The sequence below is a fragment of the Sturnira hondurensis genome, unplaced genomic scaffold (genome assembly GCF_014824575.4).
Source record: "Sturnira hondurensis isolate 20B ecotype Veracruz unplaced genomic scaffold, ASM1482457v3 Scaffold0014384, whole genome shotgun sequence".
In the NCBI taxonomy this organism is placed as follows: Eukaryota; Metazoa; Chordata; class Mammalia; order Chiroptera; family Phyllostomidae; genus Sturnira; species Sturnira hondurensis.
The window spans coordinates 57,334-78,314 of NW_028087015.1; the positions used below are offsets into that span (position 1 = coordinate 57,334).

The 20,981-nt window shown below is 40.1% G+C and overlaps 2 protein-coding genes across 2 annotated transcripts; both read right to left on the bottom strand.

The window, feature by feature from the left end:
- Positions 1 to 4,192: 4,192 nt before the first annotated feature.
- Positions 4,193 to 5,030, bottom strand: LOC118998554 (39S ribosomal protein L30, mitochondrial-like). Its single transcript, XM_037062792.1, is given in 3 exon segments — positions 4,193 to 4,258; positions 4,474 to 4,605; positions 4,608 to 5,030. Coding segments are annotated over 2 exon segments (483 nt in total). The 5' UTR covers positions 4,990 to 5,030; the 3' UTR covers positions 4,193 to 4,258; positions 4,474 to 4,504.
- Positions 5,031 to 5,668: 638 nt separating this feature from the next.
- On the bottom strand, positions 5,669 to 14,822 carry KGD4 (alpha-ketoglutarate dehydrogenase subunit 4). The gene is made up of 4 exons (XM_037062818.1): positions 14,716 to 14,822; positions 8,620 to 8,683; positions 6,861 to 7,048; positions 5,669 to 6,364 (listed from the first exon to the last, which is right to left on the bottom strand). The coding sequence occupies exons 1-4, from the start codon at positions 14,755 to 14,757 to the stop codon at positions 6,347 to 6,349; spliced, it is 312 nt and encodes a 103-aa protein (XP_036918713.1). The 5' UTR covers positions 14,758 to 14,822; the 3' UTR covers positions 5,669 to 6,346.
- Between the last annotated feature and the right edge of the window lie 6,159 nt (positions 14,823 to 20,981).

Here is a 20,981-nt window from a genome sequence, read left to right on the forward strand (position 1 = left end):
ACAAAAAGGTCGCTGGTTGGATAGAGTCTTGGGCACATTCCTGGGTTGCTGGCCAGGCCCCCAAGTAGGGGCTACTCAAGAGGCAGCCACACTTTTTTCTCTCCCTCTTCCTCCCTCCCTTCCACTCTCTAAAAACTAAGTAAATAAAACGTTAAAAGACCAACAAAGAAATAAATAGGGTGGGACAAGAAAGACATCACTTGAAAGCCTCTGCAAAGTTTTGAGCAAACGATATATGGCCATGTTTTAAAAGGTTCACTCTGGCTATTGTGAGAGACCAAACTACTGACTGATAGGGTGGGGGTGCGCAAAGGAAAACAAGAAGGCCAGTTACAGAATTATTGCAGTAATCCAGATGGCTGTATTAGATGTTACCAGTTTGGCTTCTAACCAATAGGGTTTGCTGACAGACTGCATATGTGTTGGAGGAGTTGAGTGGGGCAAGGGAAACATAATTTTAAAGTTTTGAACTGGATTATCTAATGTTTCTGAGTCGAGAATCAGATTTTCCAAGGTATGTTGAAGAAAGCAGAATACCAAGGCTTATAATTTAGCAAAGACACTGTAGTGTAAGAGCTCAGTCCCTGCTCTGGATCTGGATGTCTGCGTTGACTACTGGCCCAAATGTTCAATCACTAGATTTATGATTTGGGAAGATCATTTAATCTTTCTGCCCCAAGTTTCCTCCTCTGTAATAGGATCTACTCATTGGGTTGCTGCAAAGCTTAAATAATTTTATACTTCAAGACCCTTAGAAAAGTGCTCAGTTTATGTTAGTCATTACGTAAATATTATTGTTCACCTCCTAGCCCTTTTTTACTACTTGGGTCTTTCCTGACCTCTGATACATTCATAGACAATTTCACACATTGCAGAAAACACACCATTCTTGCTTACCATTTAATTTTTAAGTCTCTTAATTGTGACAAGTCATACCTAACAATCCATAGTGTCCCATAACTTAGGCCAAGTTCCTTCTGAAAGACATCACTGTAACAATATAACTTCACCTATAGTAAAAGTAAGCTAAGTAGTGAGATAAATTTAACAGTACATCTGTGAGGCTTGAGGTTCCCAAGTGTGTATGGCATACGACATGATCAGCAGCATTTTGCTATGCTATAAATTCCTATATGGGGAATTTATTTTAAATAGGGTTAGCAAAGGTGTTTTGGTGATAGTCTGGGTTCATTAGGTCATTGTATGTATAAAATACCTCTCCGCATCTGTATAGCCTGTTATAATTTACAAAGCACTATCACACACTGTAGTGGCCTGCTTCCAAGACGGTCCCAGTGATTCTCACCTTCTGGTGTTAACGTAATGTGTACTTTTCTCTCACAAACAGACTGTTTTTTTTTTTTGAAACCTGAAAGCTCAGAAATTTGTATATTTATACATGTCAGTCTTGTCGCTTACTGTTACCTTTTTTAAAAAAATATATTTTATTGATTATACCATTACATTTGTTCTATTCCCCCCCTTCATTCCCCTCCACCCGCACACTCCCTCCCCCACCATTCTCCCCGCCTTAGTTTATAACCACGTGTCTCAAGGTCTTTAGATTCTATATTTCCCCCACTATTCTCGCCCTCCCCCTTATCTATTTTCTACCTACTCTCTATGCTATTTTCTGTACCTTCTCCCCCCTTCTCCCCCTCCCACCCCCCTGTTTCTAACCCTCCATGTGTTCTTCATTTCTATGGTTCCACTCCTGATCTAGCTGTCCTCTTGGTTTGCTTTTGTTTTAGGTGTGGTTGTTAATAACTGTGTTTGCTGTCCTTTCACTGTTAATATTTTTCATCTTCTTTTTCTTAGATAAGTCCCTTTAGCATTTCATATAATAAGGGCTTGGTGATGATGAACTCCTTCAACTTGACCTTATCTGAGAAGCACTTTATCTGTCCTTCCATTCTAAATGAAAGTTTTGCTGGATAAAGCAATCTTGGCTGTAGGTCTTTGGATTTCATGACTTGGAATACTTCTTTCCAGCCCCTTCTTTCTTGCCTGTAAGGTCTATTTTGAGAAATCCGCTGACAGTCTGATGGGAACTCCTTTGTAGGTGACTGTCCCCTTATCCCTTGCTGCTTTTAGGATTCTCTCCTTCATTTTGGTCTTGGCTAATGTAATTATGTTGTGCCTTGGTGTGTTCCTTCTTTCGTCCAACTTCTTTGGCACGCTCTGAGCTTCCTGGATTTCCTGGAAGTCTATTTCCTTTGCCAGACTGGGGAAGTTCTCCTTTATTATTTGTTCAAATAAGTTTTCCACTCGTGGCTGTTTCTTTCCCCCTTCTGGTACCCCTATAATCCGGATGTTGGAACGTTTAAAGATGTCCTCGAGGTTCCTTAGCCTCTCCTCATTTTTCTGAATCCTTGTTTCTTCATTCTTTTCTGTTTGGTTGTTTCTTTCTTCCTTCCAGTCCACAGCATTGATTTGAGTCCCAGTTTCCTTTCCGTCGCTATTGGATTCCTGGACATCTCCCTTCATTTCAATTAGTTTAGCCTTCATATGTTCCTCTAATTTGTGGCTATAATCAACCAGTTCTGTGAGCATCCTGATAAACAGTGTCTTGAACTGTGTGTGCTACTGAGATGCTGGCAATTTCTCGGTCACTGAGAGTTATCGGCTCTGGGACTTTGAGTTCTTCTTGCGCCATCTTTTGGGCTGTTCATGCCTGTTCCATAGGAACAGGATCGGAGCCCTAAGGTGTTCACTAGCGCAGGGCAACTAGGTTGCTGGGTTGTGACGCTGTATGCAGGGGCGGGGTCAAAGAGGGACTATGGTGTCCTGTCTGCCGCCTGCCACCTCGGCCCTCACTGGCGTCGCAGCTGCTGCCGTCACCGGGCCCATGCATTTCGTCCCACTGCATGCGAGTGTGCCACCGCCGTCAGCCCTCACCCCCTGGGGCCTGCGTGTGGTCCGTCTCACTGTGAGCGAATGTGCGACCGTGGTCAGTCTGCCCCGCAGCCCGACTGGTTCCGGGCTGCCTGGGCATCTCGGTCGGGGGATCTTTCCTGCCCGACCCAGCTCCGCTGCTGGCTCCGCCTCTCTTACCGTCCCGTTGAACGGTTCGTAGTTGTCGGACTTCCGTATAATTTCGTTTTCTGGTCTTTGAGTGTGTCCTAAGTTCTTCAAACCTTTATTGTGTTCAAACTTGGTTGTGGGAGAAGGCACAGTGTTTCCACCTATGCCTCCATCTTGGTGGAAGTCGCGCTTACTCACAAACAGACTGTTATGCATGACCAGTAAAATATGGCAGAAGTGTAATTTCTGAGTCTAGGTCATAAAAGGCTTCTGTCCTGTATGCTTGGATAATTTATTCTGGGGGAAGTCAGCCATCATGTCATGAATTCACTCGGGTAGCCTTGTGGAGAGGAACTGAGCCCTCCTGATAACAGCCAGCAACTATCCAGCCATGTTGGTCAAGTCTTCAGATAAGTGCAGCCCTGGGTAGCATCTGATTGCAACCTTGTGAGAGACACTGACTGGGTAGAACTGTCTAGCCAACCAGCGCAGGAATTCCTGACCTGGAGAAAACATAGGGAGTTAAGTGATTATTATTGTTTTTAGCCCCTAAGTTTTGGGGTAGCTTGTCACAAAGTCAGAATACTAACTTGATTCTATCATACTGTGTAGTACTGGAGAGGAAAACTTAAAATTGGATGAAGTAAGTAATTTGGCTGATCTTACGTACATTTAAGTGCTTAACTCCTAAATGAAAATACAGGCTATTTACTTTAAGCCAACTGAGAATTCTTTGTTTTAATCCTCACTTGAGGATGTATTTATTATTTTAGAAACAAAGGAAGGGAAAAACATATATGTAGGAAATGTTAATCAGTTGTTCCCCTGAGTGCCCAGACAGGGGATCACTCACCTAGGTATGTGGCCTACCCAGGAATAGAACTTGAAACATTTTGGTAGACATGACGACGCTCGCTCTAGCTGAACTGCTTGGGCAGGGCAACCCAGAATTCTTTTTATGACACCATCTTCCTTTGGAGTTCATCCTTATGACAGAAATTTCCACTGACATGCCTTTTTGTCATCTGTACTTGCAAATTCTCTAAGTCGTATTTTTTCATTGTGACTATCATGGCAGCAGCATTAGTAAAGATGGCCCTCAGAGTTAGTATTAGGGTTAGGGTTTCAAACTGCTGGCTACTATTTAACTGAACCCAGTTTCTTTCTTTTTTTTTTTAGCATTTAAAATATATTTTAACCAGAGCACTTTCTCAACATCGTTAAATAAAAATGATTTGCACATTTTTAAAAATTATTTATTTATCTTTAGAGGGGAAGGAGAGAGGGAGAGAAACATCAATGTATCCCCTTTTGCGCATCCCCTGCTGCGAGTTGGCCTGCAGGGAACTGGCCTGCAACCCAGGAATGTGCCCTGACTGGGAATCGAACCGCGATCCTCTGGTTCGCAGGCCTGTGCTCAATCCACTTAGCTACACCAGCCAGGGCGATTTGCACATTTTAATCTGAAACAGCTCTGGCATTAGGACTTAATTACTTCCTGGTCCACAGGGCTTAGACACCACTGCAGCACTAACTCTCCAGTGCTCTTGAGGCAGGTGTGAGCCATGTCCTCCTCTTTTGAAGTCCTTGTGGCAACCTCAGGGGCCTAATTCTTATCAAATGTTTAACTACTTTCAGTTTTGCATTCACTGACGGGATGTTTTTGTGAACTTGAGGAGTATGAGCTTTTTCTAATCCAAGCATCTTTATTATATCTTTTTCCCAATATGGACGTCTTTTAATACTTTTTATTCTGGTAACAATATGCAGTTTATGAGGGTGCTGTGGATCCCCACCATACTTTTTATGATCTTCAGGTGAAGGCTGAAACACTTTATCTGGAATTCTTGACTTGGTAAATTTATGATGAATCCAATCTGTACAAACAAGAGACTCCACACCTTTTGTCAGAGTACGTAGTTTTCCTGGGGGCCTCTGAACTATTGAGCGCAAAATCCCAGCCATGAGTGCAGTGACTGTCCTCTGCAGAGGCTGCAGACAGGAAGCTGAACCTGAACCCAGTTTCTTAAAGAAAAAAAACAAAACACAAAAATCGCCTGGAATTTTCACTGAAATGCAAAAGCTATGGAGAGAATAATGCTAGTTTTTCTATTTTTTGAATCCTCATCCAAAGATATGCTTATTGAGTTTAAAGAGAGGCTTTAGGGAGAGAGGGAGGAAGATGGGGAGGGGAAAGAGAAACATTGACTTGTGATTCCACTTAATTATGCACTCACTGGTTGCTTCTTATGTGTGTCCTAACTGGAGATTGAACCTGCAACCTTGGTGTATTGGGACGATGCTCTAACCAACTAAGCTACCTGGCCAGGGCTAGGGATGGCTTCTTTAAAGCATATTCTAGAAATCTATACAGGTGTGGAAGAAAATTTATTTCACTTTATGAGACTTTATTTTCACAGTAATATATACTCTTGGCACAGGAAGATCTTTTTTAAAGTTTCATAAATCACCTTAACAAGGTAAATATTTAGATTGATTTTATGAAGCTTTCAGACATTAAGTTTGAGAAAATTAATGGTTACCAGGATTTGCATACATTATTACAATCAAAACAGTAAAATAAACCAAAGAACAATACTTTCTTAATACCCCTAAAAACATAAGAAATTGCCATTTTTGGTCATTATACCTACACTGTATTCCTGTTATCTCTGATTTTATACTGACTTTATTTTTTTCTAAACATAGGTGACAAATAATCTTTTGTGTTAACTCCCCTGCCTTACTACCCCAAAGTCACTGGTTTTACTTTGGCTGTATTTTTCTCGTTCAGAGTGCGATGTGCTTGTTAAGCCAGTTATACTCCAGTAACTTTGTGAATGGAAAAAATATGAAGAGAATCAAGAATAAATAATGGAGACATTATCTCACTGATACTCGTCCAATTTCAGAAAAATCACTTCCAAAAAGCAGCAATTCTGCCTGATAAATTCGTATCTAAACAGAAATCGAAAGAAAAATGAAATTATAGGAAATCTATGATGGTTTACTAGACATCGTGTTCTCTTAATAGTTCAACACTAATAATACTTAATAATCAAGAAGAAAATAATAGGCTAACATTTTAAAAGTGTACTTTAATAAGGATAAAGTATATAAACAATTAGGTAAGCTTGTGGAGGAGCTGACCAAGATACATAAATTATGAGATGTTATAAGTGTCCATCTAAATTTTCTATATACTTTTTTTTACAGAATATTTAAGGTGTTTAATGTACAATTTCTCATTTGTCATTTTGGAAGTCCTTTATTGTAAAGACTATCCTCCTGTCTGATGACAACCAGCAGCCACTGTCAGTGATTATTCTGGACCTCCACGCTGAAAAGGAAAAAAATAAAACAGTAAAATTAGCTATTACATTCACAGAAAAAATGTCTTCATAGCCACTATACAAATTTACACTATCATAAGCAAATGATCTTTAGTTTTTTAAAAATAATTTTGGGATTTTTCCATTGCTTGTGGGCACTCATAGAAATGTAATAAGTAATTTCAAATCTGGAAGGGACTCAAGGTTGACCTAGATCATTATACTCTGAAAAATTACCACGAACCCTAAAGAGCTTTTTCATGTGGTTATATCTGTTGCTTCTAAATATCATACTTCTACACATATATTCTTTCATGCACATTAATTGAGGGCTCGGACACAGTTTATTTCTCATAGTCCTGGCATATCAGACCATCTGTGTCTTCGCTATGGACAGACCGTGACAAGACAATGGGAGAGGCATGAAAATCAGGACATGAAATTCCAACTGCTAAAAATGTTAAGTTGTTTTGCACAATATTGTGATAAAGATCAACAATATACCTGGATAAATTCCATTTCTTCTTGAGACATAGGTTTCCTTCTATATTTCTGAGGTAATGTTTTTATTATTTCCGCAGTGTCTGGTGGACCCTGATGCATCAGCCAATCTGGCGATTTACTTCCCTTAAAATGCTGTGAAATTGAAGAAGAGTGAGATGGTAGTCCTGCTGATCTCAGAACTTCTGATACTGAAATTAAAAAAATGTAATTAGAGAAATTGTTTGGATGTCTTAAAATACTATTTTGCATGATCTATTACTGAGTAATCTAGTCATTCTTGAAATAAGTATTATAATTCTGAGAGGTAAGTTTTGGAGAGTAACTTAGTTGGGTAGCTACATAAAATTTCATAAAGGCTGTGAGTGGTGTGGCTCAGTTGGTTGGGCATCCTCTCAGAGCTAAAGGTCACCAATGTTATCCCTAGTCTGGGTACATGGGTGGGTTGCAGGTTGGTTCCCTGGTCATATAGAAGGCACCCATTGATGTTTCTCTCCCTCCCTAAACATAAATAAATAAAACCTTTAAAAAATATTTTATAAAGTTCTTAAACAAATATAGAGGGTAGTATTAGGTGAGTGAATTACTAAATTGAACAAGTTTACAAAATGAAATTTCTAGGTAGTGGAGTTCAACCCATATAGATAACCTAAGTGACTTCAGTTTTGTCATATGGTGGAGTTCACAGGTAATAAGATATCTTACAATAGTTCAGAATGAGAATTCTGCTTTATATGAGATTTGAGCAGAAATATACATTTGTGAACTTCCGGCCAAGATGGAGGCGTAGGTGGAAACACTGTGCCCCCTCCCACAACTAAATTTAAAGACAGTGAAGTTTTAGAAACAAAAACAGAACCAAAACAGTGAAAACTGAACTGGACAGAAGTCCAACAACAACGAACCACTCAGCCAGGACCAAAACCTTTTTCTTTTAAGATTTCACTTATTTATTTTTTAGAGAGAGGGAAAGGGAAGGAGGGAGAGAAACATCAATGTGGGGCTGCCTCTCTCACACCCGCCACTGGGGACCTGGCTTGCAACCCAGGCATGTGCCTTGACTGGGAATTGAGCCAGTAACCCTCTGGTTCAGAGGCAGGCACTCAATCCACTGAACCACACCAACCAGGGCTGTTTTCTCAATACTTTTATACTTATCAACTATATCTTAATTAATCAAGAGTTACAGTAAGTTTTATACAGTAAAAATATCTGTATAAAATGTTAAAAATTTTCCATTAATTAAAGATCAAATATAATGAAGACAGGGACAGAGGATCTGGTAAAAAGGAGGGGCCAGAGAAAAACAGGACTTGTTCAGAATCTTCAGTTACTTTCTAGGCAATGGTTGCTAAGGTCTACAGCAATCTAAGAAATATTTACTTATGAAATAAATAGATAAATGAGTAAATGAAAAAAAAGGTTAGCCAGGAGAGAAATATAGAAATGGTTATTATTCCTCACAATATCTGCAAATGTAAGCATGGGAGATTATTCTAAAGGATAGAAGGAAAGAAAGGTAGAACAAAAATTCCCCTATATAAACTCTGTATCATTAAAAATTCAGAAACATCTATTACTGAGTCATTTCCTTTTTAAATGGAGGTAATAACTTAATTTTTTAGTTGCATGCCACCTAAGGTACCATTTTCATCTAAGCTACAAAGTCCAACCGATTTTAAAATGAAAAATATTGCCTATGATAGGATATTCATGTAGAAATATACATGTACACTTAAAAAAAATCTGAAGTACAACTTACCATTGGGTTTAGGATGGTCTCTTCTGTTAGGGAACCTTATTAATGGAGTATGTGGCTTGACTACCTAAAGGAAAAATAAAATGCATAAAAAAGATGAAATACTAAAATAAAGTCATTAGCTATATTTATACAAGAAAATCTACTGAACCACAAAGATCTTCATTAAAAGATTATTTTATTTTCATTAAAATAAAGTAACTTAGTATTTAACAGAAATTTTAAATTTTACTCCTTCCCAAACTGGAAAGCTGGCCTATGAATTATTAACTTGTTTATCTTACTTGCAAGTCATAATAACTTTGTACTTTATACATTATAAGACATTTACTGTAAAATATCTTGAGGGTTGACCTCAAAGACAATCCTATGAAAAAGATGACGCCGATCTTATGTCGTGTGATTTATATATTGTGCTGTTAACTGGTAAGCATTGAAGTTTCCTGACTTCAGTCCAGTGTTGTTTCTCTATTCTGTTACTGTGTAGCAGTTTAGTATAGGATAAAAAGTATACTGAAAATTAGATAATTAAAATATACATTTGTGAACTTCCGGCCAAGATGGAGGCGTAGGTGAAAACACTGTGCCCCTGCCCACAAGTAGTTTAAAGACAGCGAAGTTTTAGAAACAAAAACAGAGCCAAAACAGTGAAAATTGAACTGGACAGAAGTCCAACAACAACGAACCATTCAGCCAGACCCGTAAGAAGGGCGGAATCAGTGGCAGAGCGGGGTTGGGCGGGAAAGACCGCTTTTTTGGACCGGACTCAGGAGCAGAGGAGGAGGTGGTTGGTGGATTCCTGGCATGGGGTGGCGAGGGGCGGACCCAGTGAGGGCGCAGGGCAGCTGGCTGACTGTGATACACATTCGCGCACAGATACACCAAGCAAAGGAGCGAACAGTGAGACAGACCCCTCAGGCTAGGGCCCCAGCAGGAATTAGAGCCTGAAAGCACCAACTGGAAAGACTTTCTCGGGGTCAAGGAGCCAGGAGAGGCTCCCAGGCTCACAGAGAGTTCGTTGGAGAGACCCACAGGGTCCTGGACAGTACACAGGCCCATACACCAGGGAACCAGCACCAGAGGGGACCAACTTGCTTGTGGGAAGCTGCAGAGGGACAGAAATCTGGGAGAGAGCAGAGCAAAGCAAAGCGCCATTTTCTTCCCCTCTCTGACCCTGCCCCCACATACAGCGTCACAACCCAGAGACTGGGTCACCTGGCCCTGGTGAACACCTAAAGCTCCACCCCTTATACACAACAGGTTTGATCAGACCAAACATTATGACTCAAGAACAGCTCAAAGCCCCATAGCCTATAATTCTAAGTGACCAAGAAATAGTCAGCCTTTCAGATGCACAGTTCAAAATACTGGTGATCAGCCTGGCTGGTGTAGCTCAGTGGATTGAGCACAGGCCTGTGAACCAGAGGATAGTGGTTCGATTCCCAGTCAGGGCACGTGCCCGGGTTGCAGGCCGGTTCCCTGCAGGCCAACTCCCAGCAGGGGACACACAAAAGGCAACCATACATTGATGTTTCTCTCCCTCTCTGCTTATTTACAAAAGGTAAATAAATAAATAAATAAAATACTGGTGATCAGGATGCTCACAGAATCGGTTGATTTTAGCCACAAACTAGCGGAACTTATGAAGGCTAAACTGATTGAAATGAAGGGAAATGCACAGGAAACCAATAGTGATGGAAAGGAGATGGGACTCAAATCAAGGGAGTGGACCAGAAGGAAGAAAGAAACAACCAAACAGAAAAGAATGAAGAAACAAGAATTCAAAAAATTGAGGAGAAGCTTAGGAACCTCCAGGACATCTTTAAATGTTCCAACATCTAAATTATAGCAGTACCAGAAGGAGAAGAGGAACAGTCACGAGTGAAAAACTTATTTGAACAAATAATAAAGGAGAACTCCCCCCAATCTGGCAAAGGAAATAGACTTTCAGGAAATCCGGGAAGCTCAGAGAGTCCCAAAGAAGTTGGACCCAAGAAGGAATACACCAAGGCACATCATAATTACATTAGCCAAGATAAAAATGAAGGAGAGAATTCTAAAAGCAGCAAGATATAAGGGGACAGTCACCTACAAAGGAGTGCCCATCAGACTGTCAGGTGATTTCTCAAAAGAGACCTTACAGGCAAGAAGGGGCTGGAAAGAAGTATTCCAAGTCACGAAAGACAAGGACCTACATCCAAGATTGCTCTATCCAGCAAAGCTTTCATTTAGAATGGAAGGGCAGATAAAGTGCTTCTCAGATAAGGTCAAATTCAAGGAGTTCATCATCACCAAGCCCTTATTATATGAAATGTTAAAGAGACTTATCTAAGAAAAAGAAGATAAAAAATAGGAACAGTGAAAGGACAGCAAACTCACAGTTATTAACAACCACACCTAAAACAAAAGCAAACCAAGAGGACAGCTAGATCAGGAGCAGAACCATAGAAATGGAGATCACATGGAGGGTTAGCAACAGGGGAGTGGGAGGAGGAGAAGGGGGGAGAAGGTACAGAGAATAAGTAGCATAGACGGTAGGTAGAAAACAGGCAGTGGGGAGGGCAGGAATACTATGGGAAATAGTGAATCTAAATAACCTGTGACACATGGACATGAACGAAAGGGGGGGAATGGTGGGGGAGGGGTGTGCAGGATGGAGGGGAGTGAAGGGGGGAATGGGACAACTGTAATGGCATAGTCAATAAAATATATTAAAAAGATAAAATAAAATAAAATTATGCATTTGCTGGCCACGAGAGTAGTATGTGTTCCACGTAAAAAATTTGGGAAAAAATGCAGAAAAGCACAAAGAGGAAACCCTATCTATGATCTCAAAACTCACATACAATAGGCTCAAACATTTGATAGCCCTTTTAAGGCTTGTTCTGTACCCATAGAAATACATTCTTTTCCTTGCCCAATTCATCATGCCATTTCCATCCCCATTCAATCTGGAGCTTATGTCCTCTACCAGGAAATCTTTCCCCAATCCCACCCATTTGCATGCCTCCACTTTCACTTGACTGCTTCTCTTTTAAAACAGCTCAAATATCAGTGCTTTCTAGAAACTTTTCCTGATTCCAAAATCTGACTCTTCTCCTTTGTTTCTACAGTATCCCGAACATCTTTGCAGCAGATAGATAAACGAGACAATGATTTACAGGACAGCTAAGCTCCTGGAAAGGCAGAGTCAGAGAATTATGTACTTCTGCATCAGTGCCTGGAACACAGTAAATGCTCAGAAAACATCTGCTAAATGAGTGAATAAGCTATTTCTATGGTAAAACTAAGTATATAAGCCTGTGAGTATGTATATACACACTTAATACATACATATGCATGTATACTGGAAAGAATCCATTTCAACATTGCTTTTGTACACTTAAAACTATGATGTAATATGCCCTTATTGATGAAATTCCCACACTATTAAGGCTCCTCCTTTTTCAACAGAAAATTTTAAAAATCAGATAGAGAGTAATAAACCCTGATAAATGCATTATACAACTTCAACAGTAATATAGTCAATCTTAATTTATCAACTTTTCCCCTATAAGGGGAAAAAATTGATAATTTGGACTGCACTAAAAAAAATGACCTTCCCCCCCCAAATTTAATAAACCAACTAGGTAAAAAAATTTTGCAACAGGCCAAAGGTTAATAGCCATGCTATATATATAGAACTTGAAAGCATAGGAAAATGGGTAAGAAATCCTCCAGAGGTAGACAAATGAAAACAGCTCTTTAACCGTATGAAAAGATGGTCAGCCTCACATATAAGAGAAATCAAAGTAAAAACTGCATGGAGATTAATATTTTTCATTAGTAGATGTTATTATATTTTAATGTACAATTTGAATAACTGAAGTCTTTTGGGAAGGCTGTAGGGAGGGAAGCAGGCACCCATTCATTGCCGTAGGAATGCAAAATAGTAAAACCTCTTTTGAGTGGAAAATAGCCTAGAACCTGCAGTTCACTGGACCTCCTCGTACCAGCACTCTCTACTTCCTTGCTGGAGGCTTATTTTCATCTGTAAATCTCACTCCCTGCATTAATCCAACCACCCAGCTTCTTCCCCTGTGCCTCCTGCAGCCAAATGATTTCCTAAACGACAAACTCACCTTTCTGCTCTTATAGCAGCCCAAACATCAAATATATACTGCTTGGCATTCAGCAGGCATGTAATTAATAACTGTAACTCACTCTTCTAAAATTGCTTCTGAATATCCTGTAGTCCAGCCAAAATTCACACCATGCTTCGTGACTTCCCATGAATTTGTGCCAAAGGGTCAAAATACTACCCTTTCTTCAAGATATGAGTCTACAGCCAAATTGCAAGCTCTATGGAGGCACCACATCTGTTTTGCTGGCACTGTAGTTCCCAGCACTGAATATAGGCTTGGAACCGAAGTACTCAAAACAATTTGCTAACATAATATGTAATTATTTAATATCAGCACATACTGCTTTGTATTATGAGTATCTTAGTCAAAGTCACTGTAGCTGTTAGGAGACAGACCACTCCTTATTGTATACCTCATAGTACCTTTCTTTTAAAAAAAATATCAGTAGTTAGTTCTTTATTATTACTGTGTACTATTCCATTTTAACAGATCTACCACAATTTGTTTATCCTGCTAATGGACATTTGGATTGTTTCCAGTTTGGTGGTTATTATGGATAAAGTGGCTATGAACACTTTCATGTAAGTCTTTTTTATATAGAATATACACTAATTTCTCTTGGGTGTAAATCTATGAGTAGATTTGACAGGTCAAAGGGAAGGTATATTTAATTATTGGAAACCGATAAAACAAAGTGGCTGTATCATTTTATATTCTCCTACCAGCAATATATGAGGATTTCAGGTGCTTCATATTAACATCATTTGGTACTGTCAGTTATTTTAATTTTAATCATTAGGTTGGTGTAGTAGTACTTTTGGTTTTTCATTTGTATATTCCTGGTAAGTAATGATATTGAGCATCTTTTCACAGGCTTATTGCTCATTTGGATATCTTCTTTTGTGCAGTATCCTTGTTTTTATCCACTTTTAAATTGGGCTATATATTATGGATACCAGTTCTTTGTTAGATGTTCACCTTATTCTCACAGAATCTTTAATTAACACTCAAATACCCAATGAACGTGTGAGGGTCAGTCATTGCAATGAGACCAAGACTGGGATCTAGGATTTTATTTTAGACTGGCACAACTTTAAGAAAAGGTCTTTTAAAGATATACTTGTGCAAAGGGGAATGCACTTCTCGTATCAAAATTAGTAACACACTCTCAAGAGTTGAAAAAGATCGTTTAAGCCAACTACAAAAGTGTAAGTTGTGTTCCTTTATATCCAATTGTACCTCCCCTATTTAAGTTCGAGACCACAGCTGGAGCAGAACAAAAGCTATTAGGAGTTACTAACTAACGCGTGAATTAACAAGGTTCCTCTAGCTGCCAATCTAAACTTGGGGCGGGGGGGGGGGGAAGCTCGGGAAACCAACACTAAAACATCACAGATAAAGTTAAATAATCATATTCTTTTTAAATTCCCTCCCATCTTGCCTGTAACCGGACACTTGAATTGGTGGGGCGAGGGTGCAGCCAGTTCTCCGGCCGTTCCCAAGTCCTTGAAGGGACACACTGGGTCAATGCAGGGTTTCCTTGCTTTCCCTCACCGCTACCGCCTGTCTTCTCATTGGCTGATCGGGCTATACTACAGGGGCAACACAGACTATACTAGACGCCGATTGGCCAGGATAGAGCCTGAGCAGCCTAGCCGCAGACAACTGGAAGAGTAAACGAGGTCCTCGCAGAGGACAGTCCAGAGACCCCACAAAACAGCTATGCGCCTACCTGCTAAGTTGACACACGCCCGCCGCCTGGCTCGAACCCTCAGCTCCGGTCACCGGCTTACTACCCGACCCAACGGGCTCAAGGTCCAATTCTCACACACCCCCATGCGACGCCGCTGGCCCTATACTCAGGGCTGCGAACGCCGCGCAGTCTCCGCCACCGCTTTTCCTCCCCAGTGCTTTTAGCTATAGTCAGCACCATCCCTACCGCCCTTGGTGCGGAAAGTAGACCGAATCTCTTTACCTGAACGACCCTGCTGGCAGACGCCATCTTACTGCCCATCATGACCCCCGAGAAGGGGTAGCTTCCGGGGCGTTAGCGAGCCGCAGAGATAACTGGAGTCTTCAGCACCTGGGGGCGGGCCCTGTCTGTGACGTCATGGAGGAGGGGCGAGCGGGCAGGATATCCAAAGTGGCGCTAACACCACCCTTCTTTGCGTGACCCCGCCCCCTCCTTACACACCATGTGTTTCTCATTGTTTCCTTTTGCCGATGAAGTTTTGTGATGTCGGGTTTATTTTGCTCATTAGCCATGAGTGATCTAGGACCTTTTCCTCAACAGACAACCAGTTTCGAATTTCAGTATAGTCCAAATTTAATCTGAAACCAAATACAATCTCTTGAGGTCTCCTAAAACAAACATTTTTGTTAAAACTTAGGAGTTAATGGCAAACTCGGGGCAAGCAATCAATTCTGGGTTTATACAAAGCCATTTCATATGCCCTTAGTTATTGGCATTGCTTAATTTGGTCTTCTGTTTCTATTTTTTCCCACTGTATGTCTTGATACTAAACTGCTGCCTGCTTCAAATTTCAGAGAATGCAAAAGTTCAAGTTTTTCTTTTTGAAATATAAGCCATCTATTGTATATATCTCCCAAAATGATATTAAATTCTCTGGTAAAATTAATGTTGAAATTGTTATAATTTTAAAAAAGATTTTATTTATTTATTTTTATAGGGGAAGGGAGGGAGAAAGAGAGGGGGAGAAACATCAGTGTGTGGTTGCCCCTTGCACACCACCAATTGGGAATCTGACTCACAACCCAGGCATGTGCCCTGACTGGGAATCAAACCAGTGACCCTCTGCTTCACAGTCTGGTACTCAGTCCACTGAGCCACACCAGCCAGGGCACATTGTTAGAATTTTTAATACACAACATGTTTTTTTTTTTTAATTTTTAAGATTTATTTAATTGTTCTTCAAGTACAGTTCTCTGTCTTTTACTCCCATGTTATTCAACATAACTTTGTGGGTAATGTAGCGTTAAGCCATTGTAATCATTTAAAATAACAAATTTGATTGATGATCTAGGTGATTTATAGCTTTTTAGAAATGTAAGTTGCCCTGGCCTGGTGTCAGTTGGTTAGAGCATCATCCCAATGTTACAGTTCAATCTCCAGTCAAGACACAGACAAGAAACAATCAATTGATGCATAAAATGTAACAACAAATCGATGTTTCTCTCTCTCTCTCTCACCCCCCTTCTCTTTCTCAGTAAAATCAATAAAAAAATTTTAAACAAAGAAAAAAATGTAAGTTATGGATCCCAAATGTGGGCCCTTCTGATTCAATATGTCTGCGGGGGGGACCAGAAATCTATATATTTTTAATTTTTATTTATTTATTTTTAAGAGAGGGGAAGGGAAGGAGAAAGAGAGGGAGAGAAACATCAATGTGTGGTTGCCTCTCCCGTGCCCCCTACTGGGGGTCCTGACTTGTGCTGCAACCCAAGCATGTGCCCTGCCCGGGAACCAGTGACCCTTTGGTTCCCAGGCCAGCCCTCAATCAACTGAGCCACATAAGCCAGGGCCAGAAATCTCTTTTTTAAAAAGTTGTCAAATTTGTTTTAGCAGCACATATTCTAAAATCAGATTGATAAAGTGACTAGATATGCAAAGAACACTTTTCGTTTTTATTTTATTTTTGCGTTTTAAAAAAATATATTTTGTTGATTATGCCATTACAGTTGCCCTATTTCCCCCTTAATTTCCCTCCACCCTGCACACCCCTCCCCCACCATTCCCCCTTTAGTTTATGATCACATGTCTCAAGTTCTTTAGATTCTATATTCCCCCTACTATTCTTCCCCTCCCCCCATCTGTTTTCTACCTACCATCTATGCTACTTATTCTCTGTACCTTCTACCCCTTCTCCTCCTCCCACTCCCCTGTTGCTAAGCCTCCATGTGATCTTCATTTCTATGCTTCTGCTCCTGATCTAGCTGTCCTCTTAGTATGCTTTTTTTTTTGCGCTCCGCACCCCCCACCCCCCCACCCCGCCCCGGCTCCCTGGCAAGTTCTCCTTGACCCTCTTAGTATGCTTTTGTTTTAGGTGTGGTTGTTAATAACTGTGAGTTTGCTGTCCTTTCACTGTTCCTATTTTTTATCTTCTTTTTCTTAGATAAGTCTCTTTAACATTTCATATAATAAGGACTTGGTGATGATAAACTCCTTGAATTTGACCTTATCTGAGAAGCACTTTATCTGCTCTTCCATTCTAAATGAAAGCTTTGCTGCATAGAGCAATCTTGGATGTAGCTCTTTGGATTTCATGACTTGGAATACTTCTTTCCAACCCCTTCTTGCCTGTAAGGTCTCTTTTGAGAAATCCAGTGACAGTTTGATGGGCACTCCTTTATAGGTGACTGTCCCTTTATCTCTTGCTGCTCCTAGGATTCTCTCCTTCATTTTAATCTTGGCTAATGTAATTATGATGTGCCTTGGTGTGTTCCTTCTTGGGTCCACCTTCTTTGGGATTCTCTGAGCTTCCTGGATTTCCTGGAAGTCTATTTCCTTTGCCAGATTGGGGAAGTTCTCCTTTATTATTTGTTCAAGTAAGTTTCCACTTGTGGCTATTCCTCTTCCCCTTCTGGTACCCCTATAATTCGGATGTTGGAACATTTAAAGATGTCCTGAAGGTTCCTAAGCCTCTCATTTTTTTGAATTCTTCTTTTTTAATTCTTTTCTGTTTGGTCATTTTTTTCTTCCTTCTGGTCCACTCCCTTGATTTGAGTCCCAGTTTCCTTTCCATCACTATTGGTTTCCTGTGCATTTCCCTTCGTTTCAATCAGTTTAGCCTTCATATGTTCCTCTAATTTATGACTAAAATCAACCGATTCTGTGAGCATCCTGATCACCAGTATTTTGAACTGTGCATCTGATCGGTTGGCTATTTGTTGGTCGCTTAGAGTTATTGGCTCTGGGGCTTTGAGTTCTTGAGCCATAATGTTTTGGTCTGTTTGCACCTGTTATGTATGAGGGGCGGAGCCCTAGGTGTTCACCAGGGTGGGGCAATTTCGGTTGCTGGGTTGTGACGCTATGGAGGCGGGGTCAAAGAGGGGCAATGGCGGTCCCCTCTGCTGCTTCCTGCAAGCAGCTGGGGCATGCACGGTCCATCTCACTGCTTGCTTCTTCACTTGGCTTATCTGCACACAAATGTGTGACCGAAGTCAGCTTGCCGCTTTACGCCCTCACTAGGTCTGCCTGTCGCAACCCCATGCCTGGGGATCTGCCAACAGCTGCCCAAGTGCCTGGGTTGGTCTGGCCGAGTTTTCCTGTGCAACCCCTCTCTGCCAGTCCCTGGCTCCGCCCCTCCTACCGGTCTAGCTGAACAGTTCATTGTTGTCAGACTTCTGTATAGTTCAATTTTCTATACGGAAGAAAATTGAACTGTATGTAATTTGACTTGGCCTCCTCATAAGCCATGACAACATGTTTCAGACAGTGGCTGCCCCTTTCAAGCCTGAGTCCTAGAATGACCAGCCAAACCATGAATAAAAGACAGATATAACTATTATAAGCCACCAAGATTTGCCACTGTTACCCAGCACGATTTCAGACAAAGCTGACTAACACAATTTCTCAGAGTTGGACTTTAAGGGGGAACACACAGGATAATAGGGTCCCAGGAAAATTCAAAAAGTTCTTCAGATGATACTGATAACCTGTTGAGTTGGGATTCACTAAAATAGTGTGCATTTGTGATTTACTTAATGCTGTACCCTTGGATCAGAAAGGCATTTTACAGAATGATTTTCTGTAAGAAAAATATGACTAGTCTTACAATTTATGTAGAGAATTTCCAAGAATTCACTGTGAATTCTTTCACAGTCAAAAAGAATAAAATTAAAAATGAATTATGATTTATCAAAACAAATGAAAACTATAAATCTTCCAAAGAAAATGTTTAGCATACAAATTTAGACAAGTATTGGTGGTATTTTTATTATTGATCTAAAGAGCATTATTTCAAATGCTATTACCAACTGCAGTGGTAATAAACAACTCTGCAAGTTGTTTAAAGTCATAGAGAGTGCTGAAAACACCACAGTATCTATAAAAATGAACAATGGCTCCAAATTCATAAAAAGCTTGTTAAGAGTTTTTAAAAGATGGGATGGGATGTATAAAAAGTAGCAAGTTCTATTTTTTAATTACAAGAGCAACATTTTTTATTTTTTAACTTGTAAAAGTGATGCATGATACAGACATACAAAAAAATAAAGCCACAATCCCTTCATAAGAACCCCAACTGTCAACTCTCCAGGTGCCTTTTTATTTTTCAAGGCTAAGGTGCTTTATTTGGGTCTCTGATTAAAGATGTGGGTGTGAGTTGGGGAAATTGAGATGTTGGTGAAAGGGTACAAACTTAGATGATCAGTCCTGGCTGGTGTGGCTCAGTGGATTCAGAGCTGGCCTGTGAACCAAAGGGTTGCCAGTTCGATTCCCAGTTTTGGGTACATGCCTTGATCGTGGGTCAGGTCCCCAGTAGGGGGCATGCAAAAGGCAACTACAATTGACGTTTTTCTCCGTGTATTCCCCTCTCTAAAAATATATATTTTTTAAATAGCAGTTCTTTATTTTTTTTAAGATTTTATTTATTTATTTATCTTTAGAGGGGAAGGAGAGAGGGAGAGAAACATCAATGTATGGTTGCCTTTCATGTGTCCCCTGCTGGGAGTTGGCCTGCAGGGAACCGGCCTGGGTTGCATGTGCCCTGACTGCGAAACGAACTGCGATCCTCTGGTTCGAAGGCCTGTGCTCAATCCACTGAGCTACACCAGCCAGGGCTCTAAAAATAAATTTAAAAAATCTTTAAAAAAAGATGACGATTAAGTTTTAGAGATTTAACACNATATATTTTTTAAATAGCAGTTCTTTATTTTTTTTAAGATTTTATTTATTTATTTATCTTTAGAGGGGAAGGAGAGAGGGAGAGAAACATCAATGTATGGTTGCCTTTCGTGTGTCCCCTGCTGGGAGTTGGCCTGCAGGGAACCGGCCTGCAACCCAGGCATGTGCCCTGACTGCGAAACGAACTGCGATCCTCTGGTTCGAAGGCCTGTGCTCAATCCACTGAGCTACACCAGCCAGGGCTCTAAAAATAAATTTTAAAAATCTTTAAAAAAAAGATGACGATTAAGTTTTAGAGATTTAACACAGAGAATTGTGATTATAGTTAACAATACTGTATTATATACTTCAAAGTTGCTAAGAGACTAGATCTTAAATGTTTTCACCATGAAAAAGAAGTAATTATAACATAATAGAGATGTTAGCTAATGCCACAGTGGTTAATTCAACATGTTGTATACCTTAAATTTATACAACATTACATGTCAATTATATCGCAATAAAGAAAAAGAATTTTAAAAAATCAAAAAAAGAAAAAGAATCTGTAGCTTTGGCTGGTGTGGCTCAGTGGATTGAGTGCTGGCCTGAGACCAAGGGGTTGATGGTTTGATTCCCAGTCGGGGCACATGCCTGGGTTGAAGCCCAGGTCCCCATGTGGGGTTGTGCAAGGGGCAACCACACATTGATGTTTCTCTCCCTCTCTTTCCATCCATTCCCCTCTATCTAAAAATAAATAAATAAAAAATATATAACAATTAAACAAATTAAAAAAAAAGAATGTTATGAGATAAATCAAAAATAAGATTTATTTGAATAAAATGCAACTGACTTAAAAAATAAAGATGTGGATATGCTTTTCTAATTTGTCTGGTATTTTGGTTGACAAAGAAATGCACAGATGTATTACGAATAAGAGTTGGGACTTCCAAGAATGTTGTAGAAAAAATGTCCACATTGAGTGGAAAGCTGACTAGATGAAGTCTTTCCAAACTCCCCTGTGAGGCCAAGATTTTCAGATTCTTTTGGAGTATGCCAGTCACTTTAATTATCATATTTAAAACAATAGATTCCATGTTAGAGTGTTAAGCTAAAAAAAATCGCAGTATAAAAATAGTTCTAAAAATACTAAAAAACATATTGCACCTAAAATTTGCTATTTAAATGATGTATCACAGATAAAAACAAATAATGCAAACATAGAATTTTAAAATATTTATTTATTTATTTATTTATATTTAGAGGGGAAGGGAAGGAGAGAGGGAGAGAAATATCAATGTATAGTTGCCTCTCGTGCGTCCCTTCCTGGGAACTGGCCTGCAACTCAGGCACGTACCCTGACTGGGAATTGAACCTCGATCCTCTGGTTCACAGGCCCA